The sequence below is a fragment of the Anolis carolinensis genome, unplaced genomic scaffold, assembly GCF_035594765.1.
Source record: "Anolis carolinensis isolate JA03-04 unplaced genomic scaffold, rAnoCar3.1.pri scaffold_9, whole genome shotgun sequence".
Taxonomy (NCBI): Eukaryota; Metazoa; Chordata; class Lepidosauria; order Squamata; family Dactyloidae; genus Anolis; species Anolis carolinensis.
Window position 1 is genome coordinate 27,209,679 of NW_026943820.1, and position 12,121 is coordinate 27,221,799.

Genomic DNA, 12,121 nt, shown 5'->3' on the forward strand with positions numbered 1-12,121 from the left:
TCATTATTATTATTATTATTATTATTATTATTATTATTATTATTATTAACATTGAAGCTGGGTGGCCATCTATCAGCGGTGCTTTGCTTGTGCTTTCGGTGCACAAAGGCAGAAGGGGATTGGACTCAATGGTCCAAGGAGTCTCTTCCAATCCTCTTTATTATTATTATTATTAATAATAATAATAATAATAATAATTGCTCGGTGGCCATCTATAGTCCGGCCCTCCAACGGTCCAAAGGATTGTGAACTGGCCCCCTGTTTAAAAAGTTTGGGGACCCCTGCCTTAGATATAGAGATTCTGGCATGGGCCAACTTTGGCCCTCCAGGTGTTAGGAATTGTAGGAGTTGAAGTCCAAAACACCTGGAAGGAGGGACAAAGTTGGCCCAGGCCGGCCTTAGGATGTTCCTGTGCCCTGCTCTCCTTCCCAATCCTCAAAAACGAAAGGATGGGGAGTGCTGCAGTTGCCCCCAATGCGTCTCTGTCTCAGGGAAAGGTCTCTCTGGGGCCTCCTTCTTCGCCGAACAGGATGCGGTTGACGTGGTGGAGGGTGAGGTTGTCAAAGACCATGTTGAGGTGGTCGACGCGCGGCAGCTCCACCACCTCCACGGGCTGGTCCTGGACACCCTGCCACTTCCGGCAGAGAGATGTGCTGCGGGTGCTGACGGTGTCGTCGCCGTCGCCGTAGAGCACTCCTACGGGGTCCTCGAACGGGAAGCCGGCGTCGTACTCGTAGGCCTCGGGCGTGGGCAGCCCGGTGCCGTAGAGGCAGTAGATAGGGACACGGGGCGGCGGCAGCCCTTCCAGCAGGCTCTGCACATCCTCCCACATGAACCAGCCCTCCTCAAAGTGCACGTCCTCAAAGAAGCGACGGAAGTCCCTCCAGGTGTAGTTGCGCTCCGGCGTGGCCACGAAGACGTGGTCCCGGGGCCAGGCCAGATCCGTGGGGAACATCCAGGGGCTGCTGGTGGACATGCGCTGCTCCTCTCGGAGCTTGATGCTCGACACCAGCGGGATGCCTTGGTTGTCACCTGAAGGAGAGAGAGAGAGAGAGGGAAGGACGATGTGTCGTGACTCAGCCTTTGCCTTTGTGTGACTCTGATGAGGATTCTGGGTTGTATGTGCATAATGATGGGATTCAGATTCAGGATGAATTTCAAGAGGACTCTGATGATGGGAATTATGGGATCCAGGTGCAGAGTGTTCCTGCTGTGGGAAATGAACAGCAGGGAGTTGTTCCCATGGGAAGAAATGATGATGTTGTTTCTGATGATGGTTTTCAGGTGCAAGAAGCAGAAAGGGAGGATAGCTCTTTGCCTCCGCCTGATAACACTAACGAGCTCAGTGGCCTTGACTCTGAGGCCACGTCTCTCGATAGAAGCCTCCAAATAGCAAATAAACGGGAGGTCAGAGGGCAAAGAAATGCCTTCATGTCATGCTATTAAAACAGTCTGCTGAAAGGGAGATCTCTGTCAATGCAATTTCATCGCTTGATCAAGAACCAAGTCTGCTTTCCTGTACCAACTTTGCCTTCATGTATTATCGTATAGCCTAGATATATTCTGATTGCTGGGACTTTTGGCTTCTCTAAAAAGGGCCTTGTTTCATGCTCTATGTTCCTATGGACTCATTGATTATAGCCTTGCTTTTGTAACTATTTTTTGGAACTGAACTTTTACCTTTTATGAACTTTTTCCTATTTTCTAAATAAACTACAAAAGACTACTTTCTGTGTGCTGCCTGGTGTCTTTAGCAAGGTGAAGCTAACCTGAGGTGCGACAGATGAGAGAGAGAGAGAGAGAAAGACCCCTCCCCAATGGGATGTCCTGGGGGTCAACTGTAGGTCACGACCCCAAATTTGTCTTCCCTGAGCTCAGTGTCGAGGTCGAGGAAAAGGTTTTCTGACTGCCACCTAGTGACTGTTGTAGGCATTTACTGTTCAGAATTTATGTTGGCATCTATAGAAGATGCTTCAGCTGAACTTCATACTGAAGGGACCATAAGCCAGAAAATAGTAAACATTTGCCTATGTGGCTTTGCCTCTGCATATGCCCCTTCCTTCTTATGAGCTGGTGCCTTTCTCCAGAAAGTTCCAAGGAGAGAAGAAAGCTCAGAGTAAACAAGTGAGATCATTGGTATCACTTGTGCCAAAGTAGGTGTGGAAGGTGAGGAAGATCCTCAGCTATTGGTCAATTTTAGATAAGCCAAGATATATATTCTTTGTTTGCTGCGACATGCTTTTGCAGCAGCCATTTACATTGTACAGGTCTTTAGGGTGTGTACGGCTGTTTGCCTTCTCATAGCTATGGTGAAAATAAACTTTGCTTTTTGCATCTCTCACAAGACTGGGTTTTCTGCCTGATTTCCCTCCTGAGCCAGGACCCTTACAATACCATGGATTTATTATAAAAATAAAGTTATTATTATTGTTGTTGTTGTTGTTGTTGTTGTTGTTGTTGTTGTTGTTGTCAGTAAATGTTTGGTTCCTATACCTATTTCATAGACCATCTCTCCTGTTGCGGAAAAGCTTTTCCTAACGCTACTTATTGATTGTTGTCGGCATTTACAGTCTAGTGTTTACACTGGAGTCTGGAAAAGGTTCTTCAGCTGGACGTCATACAATGGATTTGTTATCAGTCAATGTTTTGTTTCTATACTCGGTGGTTGTAAGGTGGGGTGGGAGTATGGAGGGATGGGTGTGTAGTTTTGTGGTGTGTGCTGGGGAAAGCATTTAATTTTGTTGTACATTGTACAATGACAATAAAGTTATTTTACTCTCTATACCTGGGGTAATGTAAATATTTTTCAAGCCAAAAGGAGTCCTGAGTGGAAAAAGCTTTATAAGCCTAGCCTAATTCTAAGGAGAGAAGAAAGCTCAGAGTAAACAAGTAAAGTCATTGGTATCAATTATGCCAAAGTAGCTGTGGAAGGTGAGAAAGATCCTCAGCTATTGGTCAATTTTAGATAAACCAAGATATATATTCTTTGTTTGCTGCGACATGCTTTTGCAGCAGCCATTTGCATGGTACAGATCTTTAGGGTGTGTACGGCTGTTTGCCTTCTCATAGCTATGGTGAAAATAAACTTTGCTTTTTGCATCTCTCGCGAGACTGAGTTTTCTGCCTGATTTCCCTCCTGATCCAGGACCCTTTGAAGGTAATTGTCTTACAGGCCCATGCCTATACGAGAGTCCTCGCAAGGCCTTGCCGGCGCTCACCTGAGGCCAGGACCCGCATGGTCTTGACGGCCCCTCCCCAGGGGGCCCCCAGGGAGATGAAGCCCCCGATGAAGCGGTCCTTCCAGGCCTGGTTCTGCCGGAGCAGGAAGTGGAGGATGTGGAGGTTGCCCATGCTGTGCCCCACGAGGAAGACCCGCTTCTGGTAGGCCGCCTGCATCTCCTCCACCAGCGCCTTCAGGGACCGGTAGTAGTCGTCCTGCTGGTCTAGAGGAAGAGAGACAAGGCAGGGTGGGCTCAGCACCAAGGGCCCCTCCCTGACCCACATGCACCCCCTTTCCCACCGGGATCCCCCCACCATTGCTACTCACTGGGCCCGATCCTCCAGTCGTAAGGAGCCGCCCGCACAGTCTGGTCTCGCACATAGCCGTTGTTCACCAGGTGTTGCACCAAGGTGTGGAGGTACCCTGTGGGGAGGAAGGAAGGAAGGAAGGAAGGGGATGGAAGTGGGGGGGAAGGATCCTTGTGCCCAATCCAGAGGGGCCTGTTCCTGCCCCCATCACACTCTCAAATCAGGTAGTAAAGATTTACTCCTGGCATCAAGTCCAGTCGTGCCCAACTCTGGGGAGTTGGTGCTCATCTCCATTTCTAAGCTGCCGTTGTCTGCAGAAACCTCCAAGGTCATGTGGCCAGCAGGACTGCATGGAGAGCCGTTACCTTCCCGCCGGAGCAGTACCTATTGATCTACTCACATTTGCATGGTTTTTTTTTAATTCTTTTTATTATTATTATTTCTTCATACAGATAACAAAACAATACACTGCAAACCTTTGCCATCTAAATGATAACACAAAAACTGATTACAAACTTTATGGCTGGGATGCAGGTTCCAATTGTGATTGGAAGAGGGTGGTAAGGGTGGGTGGGATGGGGGGTTTAAAGGGGGTAATTAATTAAGATATATGGTAAAGGGAATCACATTTGCATGTTTTTGAACTGCTAGGTTGGCAGAAGTTGGGGCTGACAGTTGGTGCTCACTCCGCTCCCCAGATTCGAACCTGAGACCTTTCAGTCTGTAAGTTCAGCAGCTCAGCACTTTACACGCTGCGCCACCAGGGGCTCCTGGTACCCAGGTACAAAAGAGGGTCCGAGTGTATGTGGACTGGGATAATTGTTTTATTGCTTTGTTACTGTTATTTGTTTGTTTTATCGGGCCTGGCCCCATGTAAGCCGCCCCGAGTCCCTTCGGGGAGATGGGGCGGGGTATAAAAATAAAGTTATTATTATTATTATTATTATTATTATTATTATTATTATTATTATTATTATTCCAAAGGGTGCCAGGCTTTGAAAGGGCTGCCTAGGGAGCTTCTTGGTTCTCCTCCCTTCAAGCTTTCAATTGCTTCTCATTCACATTACAGGGGCCTCCCTTAATGGCATTCAGGAAGCAAGATCCCGGTTCTGCAGGCCAAGCTCTGCAGAAGCGCTGCTTCGATGATGCCGGACCAATCGGACTCTGGAAGAGTCTTTGTGCTGCTCCTAAAGGGCCCTTGATTTTAAACCTATATGCAAAATACTTAATAAAAATATTAAGTATTAAGTAAAAAATATTATTAATCGCCCTTGTTTCTTCTTACCAGCCAGTTTGCTCTTGTCCAGGTACTCCACCGAGGAAGTCTTGCCGAAGCCGGGGACACGGATGTGCACCCCGGGTGCGTTAGACACCCTCCGCGTAGTCCGGTTGTACACCACCCTGTGCCGGAGGAGAGGGAAGCAAGGCGGGATGTGGTCAAGTTTGCTGCCGGAGGCTAAGACTGCTTTAGGCATTCATCTGTATGTACTTTTCCTAGCACACCTTCTTGTGCTTGAATTAGTTCATTTATGTGTAAGCGCATAGGCAGGGGCAGGGATGGGCTGTTATGGGGGGGCTTGGTGTATGTGGTGGGTACCTGGTGTTGTCAATCCAGCAGTCCACCCCGACGGGCAGGAACATGTTCAGGTTCAGCCAGATGGTGAAGTAGTCGTCCGTCTTGCGGTAGCACATCCAGTTGACCACGTCCGGCTTGTCCAGCTTGGCCTCCAGCTGGTTCCCCAGGCACCCCGGGACTAAAGGGAGTGGTGAGGAGCAGGGGTCAAGCGGGGGAGCCAGGCGCATTCCCACCCCACCTCCCAGGCATCCTTTTGAGGTGATTCACACAAACAAGGTCAATTTCCTGCCTGGGAGACGCACATTCCTTGGCACCAGATGAAAGCCGGCTGCTTCCTCCTTGTTTGTTGTCTTTATTCCTGGCCTGTTGGTCCCAAAGCACTCCCACCCCTTCCCTTTGGTGAAAGGAAAACACTTTAAGGGAAGAGGATGGAAAAACAGGGTCCTCAACCTCCTTTGCCCCCCATGTTATCCCTCTGAGTCCTTGGGGGCAACTAAGAAAGAGAGGCCAGGTCGGAGGCGGTCATGCTCTTGGCCCTGCAGCACTCTCTCCTTGATCCCTGCATTCCAGGGCCTCAGCCGCCTTTTCCAGGAGGAGCCTGGGGGTCCCAAGAGCGCTGCGTGAGGATGCTGCACATACCTCTCTGCCACTTGACCTTTTCTGGCCAGGCCGCAAGTACATTCCTCCTCTTGGCGGAGGTCTTTGCGCCACTTAATGGATGTATGAGGGTTGAATGAAAAGTAATGCCTCCACCTTCGTTACTTGGGTTTGGATGGGAATGCTTTAATAAATCCTTAGAAAAACTGTGGCCCTCTTTAACCCTCCAAAATCAGGCCACGAGAGAGCTTTGAACACAACTACAGAGGTTTCTGCACCATCAGCTTCAAGGAAACTGTGTGTGTCTATATGCAAGTTGTATATAAACTACTTGATGGCTCTGTTTTCTGTCAGGACATGACAGCACATGCTATTCAGCTTACATGTTTTCAAACTATAATGTGAAGTTTGTAACCCGATCCTAATACATTTTATATATCATATAAATTCTTGTCAGTTACTGCTGTTGTTATAAGAATAGCAAGAGAGGCTTTGTTTAAATGATCCAACATCCAAGTAAAATTGTATCTTGTTTCCAAAAATGGGCAATTGATTTTGATCCCCCATCCCAAAAGGCACTGGCATGTAAAACAGACCACCTCTAAACTTTAGCTGTCATCGCTAACAGATATTAATAGAGCTGTATTATGGTTTTTAGGGGTTCTGCACCCCTAACAAAGTGAAGGGTATACTGCATTGCTCTCTCATTGAAAACTACGAGGGTTGAATGGAAAGTAATGCCTCCGCCTTCGTTACTTCGGTTTGGATGGGAAATATTTTAATAAATCAAATGCATACATAATACTTAGAATGTCCCCTTTAACTACTACTATTCACTTTTCCAAATCATCACCAAACAATTGGATAGATTTCTGCCAACAATGAACAAGTTTTCTGAAGAAGTTGACACTCGGTTTCCGCAACCGGCGTCTCACAGGACCCATAGTGCACAGATCTTCTGATAGCCAAGCAAAGCAATAATGTGACCCACACGTTCTTGTGCAATGCCGATTATGATTGAAATTTCTCTCTGAGTGATACAACGATCGTCCTGAATCAATCTGTCCACTTTTTGATTGTGAAATGCGGTGGTTGCTGTCACAGGATGTCCAACTCTTTGTTAGTCACACAAGTCAGATGTTACCATCTCAACATCCTTAAACTTACCCAACGACGCACAGGACTCACACCAACACAATCCCCATAAACAGCTTGCATTCTCAAATGGATCTCCTTTGGAATGACACCTTCTGCTGTCAAAAATTCAGTGACTGCACGTTGCTTAAGTCGCATTGACTGACCGTCTGCGCAGGGTTCCATACTTTGCACTTTAACAACACAACCGTTCAATGCTAAGGCTTCCCCGTCTGCGCAGGGTTCCATACTTTGCACTTTAACAACACAACCATTCAATGCTAAGGCTTCCCCGTCTGCGCAGGGTTCCATACTTTGCACTTTAACAACACAACCGTTCAATGCTAAGGCTTCCCCGTCTGCGCAGGGTTCCATACTTTGCACTTTAACAACACAACCGTTCAATGCTAAGGCTTCCCCGTCTGCGCAGGGTTCCATACTTTGCACTTTAACAACACAACCGTTCAATGCTAAGGCTTCCCCGTCTGCGCAGGGTTCCATACTTTGCACTTTAACAACACAACCGTTCAATGCTAAGGCTTCCCCGTCTGTGCAGGGTTCCATACTTTGCACTTTAACAACACAACCGTTCAATGCTAAGGCTTCCCCGTCTGCGCAGGGTTCCATACTTTGCACTTTAACAACACAACCGTTCAATGCTAAGGCTTCCCCTTCTGCGCAGGGTTCTATACTTTGCACTTTAACAACACAACCGTTCAATGATAAGGCTTCCTAGTCTGTGCAGGGTTCCCTACTTCACACTTTAACAACACAACCGTTCAATGCTAAGGCTTCCCCGTCTGCGCAGGGTTCCATACTTTGCACTTTAACAACACAACCGTTCAATGCTAAGGCTTCCCAGTCTGTGCAGGGTTCCATACTTTGCACTTTAACAACACAACCGTTCAATGCTAAGGCTTCCTGCCAAATAGAACTGTAGAGGAGAATCTACTGAACAAGCCAGGACCTGCCGCAGACCAGGACTGGCATCTGTTGAGGAGTTAAGAAGGTGGGAGGCATTACTTTTCATTCAACCCTCGTATTTGGTATGCAATTGGCCGTACAAGCAAGAGGATGGCTTGTCTCACAATGTATGGCGGGAGGGGGCTTCAATTCCCTGGCCCATTCTGGGCCACCCGTGGCTGCGAGGGCAATGCCCTGCCAGCCGGCGGCTGTTTCCTCTTTCCGCTTGCTTTTTGGGCAAACAGACATGGTTTTTCAATGGCAAACAAAGCAAAGTCCGGTTCCAGGGGCTCTTTTGGAACAAAAAGCTGGGAACCGAGTTTGTCTCAGACAGATCGAAAAGGGGTGAGGGTTAGAAGGTGAGCGTGTGGGGGTGTGAATGAGAAGAGACTCCCTGTAATGGGATGCTCAAGAGAGATGGGTGTAAGGACAAGGTCCTGCTCACCCTGAACCCTGAAAAAGTGAACCTACTTTTTCCCAGAGAGGAAGGAATCTCCACCCCAATTGACTGTGTTTGTATGGCAGGGGAGACACATGCTGGGGAAGGTCATTTCGCCCCAAGCTGGCAAGCAGAGCCCTGCTCCCATGAGCCAAAGCAAACAGGTTGCTGTGGAGGAATCATCCAGAAGGTTGGCTTCGGGATGTGCAAAAGAACACTGCAAAGGGTGTCACTGGGTGTCAGACCTAGTCTGGGAAGCAAAGCAGGGTCATCCTTGTCTGGGAGAAAGATTATTATTATTATTTTATTCTTATTATTTTATTATGACACAGCAAACAAGATAGATATGCTGGATTTCATATCACAAAATCACAAGTCGAACACTTCCCAAGTGTCTAGGACTGTGTGATATATTATTATTATTATTATTATTATTATTATTATTATTATTATTATTATTATTATATTATGACACAGCAAACAAGATAGATATGCTGGATTTCATATCACAAAATCACAAGTCGAACACTTCCCAAGTGTCTAGTACTGTGAGATGTATTATTATTATTATTATTATTATTATTATTATTATTATTATTATTATTATTATATTATGACACAGCAAACAAGATAGATATGCTGGATTTCATATCACAAAATCACGAGTCGAACACTTCCCAAGTGTCTAGGACTGTCTGATGTATTATTATTATTATTATTATTATTATTATTATTATTATTATTATATTATGACACAGCAAACAAGATAGACATGCTGGATTTCATATCACAAAATCACAAGTCGAACACTTCCCAAGTGTCTAGGACTGTGAGATGTATTATTATTATTATTATTATTATTATTATTATTATTATTATTATTATTATTATATTATGACACAGCAAACAAGATAGACATGCTGGATTTCATATCACAAAATCACAAGTCGAACACTTCCCAAGTGTCTAGGACTGTGAGATGTATTATTATTATTATTATTATTATTTTTATTATTATTATTATTATATTATGACACAGCAAACAAGATAGACATGCTGGATTTCATATCACAAAATCACAAGTCGAACACTTCCCAAGTGTCTAGGACTGTGTGATGTATTATTATTATTATTATTATTATTATTATTATTATTATTATTATATTATGACACAGCAAACAAGATAGACATGCTGGATTTCATATCACAAAATCACAAGTCGAACACTTCCCAAGTGTCTAGGACTGTGAGATGTATTATTATTATTATTATTATTATTTTTATTATTATTATTATTATATTATGACACAGCAAACAAGATAGACATGCTGGATTTCATATCACAAAATCACAAGTCGAACACTTCCCAAGTGTCTAGGACTGTGAGATGTATTATTATTATTATTATTATTATTATTATTATTATTATTATTATTATTATTATTATTATATTATGACACAGCAAACAAGATAGACATGCTGGATTTCATATCACAAAATCACAAGTCGAACACTTCCCAAGTGTCTAGGACTGTGTGATGTATTTTCGGATGATGCGTGCAGATCCCAGTCGGGTGGCCTTTTGCAGTTGGCAGATCGTGATTTTGTCAATGTCTATTGTTTCCAAATGCCGGCCGAGATCTTTTGGCACGGCACCCAGTGTGCCGATCACCACTGGGACCACCTGCATTGGTTTCTGCCAGAGTCTTTGAAGTTCAATCTTATTCAATATTATTATATTATATTATTATTATTATTGCATTTATTTATACCCCGCTTTATCAGGGAGACCCCCGAAGGAGCACCAAAGTTCGGCCCACAGTCTGGATGCGGTGCTCACGCATCCCGTCGAAAAATTGGTAAGTTTATGTTGGTCTTCGTTTTTAATATTCTTGCGCTACAACTAAGGCATGTGCAGCATGCAAACTTTGGCCCTCCAGGTGTTTTGGACTCCAACTCCCACAATTCCTAACAGCCGGTAGGCTGTTAGGAATTGTGGGAGTTGGAGTCCAAAACACCTGGAGGGCCAAAGTTTGCCCATGCATGGTTTAATTTCTTTGACTTTCTATGCAAAGTGAATAGCAATTCTAACCAACATAAACTGACCAGTATTTCATCAGCTGGCCTTGCCCCCTTGCTTGCTGCCCCACAACTTACCCAGGATGACCGGTGGTGTGTGGTTGGCCAGCTTGGCCTCTGGAGTGGCATTGGGTGGGAAGAGGACGTTGAAGAGCCAGAAACCGGCCGCAGGATGGAGGCAGGAGACCCCCACAAGCAGCAGGACAATGGGAGCAGCCCCCCAGGGACCCCAGTGCCTCCCCATTGCCGCCACTGCCGCCCTGCCCCGATGGCTCGCTCGGTCCCTTTTGTACGAAGGAGGGAGGGAAAGGCAGAAGGGGAAGGGCCACCTCTGCAGGGAGCACCGCCTCGGACAGGCCTCTTCCCAGTAACCAGAACCAGATGTCTTTGGCTTTCGTTCATATGTTTTCATTGGGCCTTTCCGAGTTTGTTTGGTTTTTTGTCTCACACAAAAAAGTGTGAGGGTTGGTGGAGTTCTTGTTACTAAATGAGATCTTTACAAAGGTCTACTGCATTGACTCGAATCTAATGCTCACCTTTTTGGGGGGTGAAATTACTTTCGCAAAAGTAGGGTGCATGCCATTATTATTATTATTTTATTGTATGACACAGCAAACGAGATAGATATGCTGGATTTCGTATCACAAAATCACAAGTCGAACACTTCCCAAGTGTCTAGGACTGTGTGATGTATTTTCGGATGATGCGCACAGATCCCAGCAGGGTGGCCTTTTGCAGTTGGCAGATCGTAATTTTGTCAATGTCTATTGTTTCCAAATGCCGGCTGAGATCTTTTGGCACGGCACCCAATGTGCCGATTACCACCGGGACCACCTGCACTGGTTTCTGCCAGAGTCTTTGAAGTTCAGTCTTGAGGTCCTGATAATGGCTGAGTTTTTCGTGCTGATTTTTATCAATCCGACTGTCACCTGATGTGGCGACATCGATAATCCAACCCTTTTTCTTTTCCACAACTGTGATGTCTGGTGTGTTGTGTTCCAGAACTTTGCAGTTCAATCTTGAGGTCCTGATAGCGGCTGAGTTTTTCCTGTTGTTTTTTCCCTGAGCCTCTGTATACCTCCCCTGAGGCGCTTGTTAGAATATAGGGGCGGGGTATAGATGTTCAGCCCCATCAGGCACTTGGGAAGAGGCCCCGCCCCCTCCTCTAGCCCCGCCCCACTACAGGACAGGGATAGAAGCTCAGCCCTGCCTCAGAGCTCGTAACTCCGCCAATCCAAGTCCTAGCCACCCATTTGTCTGCGAAGGGTTCCATACTTTGCACTTTAACAAGACAACTGTTCAATGTGAAGGCTTCCCGCCAAATGGAACTGTCTGCACAGGGTTCCATACTTCGCACTTTAACAACACAACCGTTCAATGCTAAGGCTTCCCGCCAAATGGAAGTGTAGAGGAGAGTCTACTGAACAAGCCAGGACCTGCCGCAGACCAGGACTGCCATCTGTTGAGTTACGAAGGTGGAGGCATTATTTTTCATTCAACCCGGGTACAACACATTGGCCATACAACATGGAATTCACACAACAACATCCCAGTAATTCAGGCTGTGAAAGCCTTTGACAATATATTTGTTAGAAGTCTCATTTATTAGATAGGTAGTGGATAGAATAGACTGAGGGAATCCGCTCTATAATCTCATGCGTGCCCAAACAGGCTTTGCTGTTTTCTCTTTTCTATCCTGTTTACATCCACTCCCTTCACTTGTTGTTTTAGCAATGTGATCTCTGTAGGGATGAGGTTACATCCTCTACATAGATTGGAATTTTTATTGCCCAAAAGAGAAGGCA

General features: G+C 45.7%; 1 protein-coding gene across 1 annotated transcript; it reads right to left on the minus strand.

Moving 5' to 3' along the window:
- Positions 1-12: 12 nt before the first annotated feature.
- lcat (lecithin-cholesterol acyltransferase) lies at positions 13-10,614 on the minus strand. The gene is made up of 6 exons (XM_062961766.1): positions 10,395-10,614; positions 5,126-5,282; positions 4,814-4,929; positions 3,548-3,643; positions 3,219-3,443; positions 13-1,032 (listed from the first exon to the last, which is right to left on the minus strand). The coding sequence occupies exons 1-6, from the start codon at positions 10,558-10,560 to the stop codon at positions 488-490; spliced, it is 1,305 nt and encodes a 434-aa protein (XP_062817836.1). The 5' UTR covers positions 10,561-10,614; the 3' UTR covers positions 13-487.
- Positions 10,615-12,121: the final 1,507 nt, after the last annotated feature.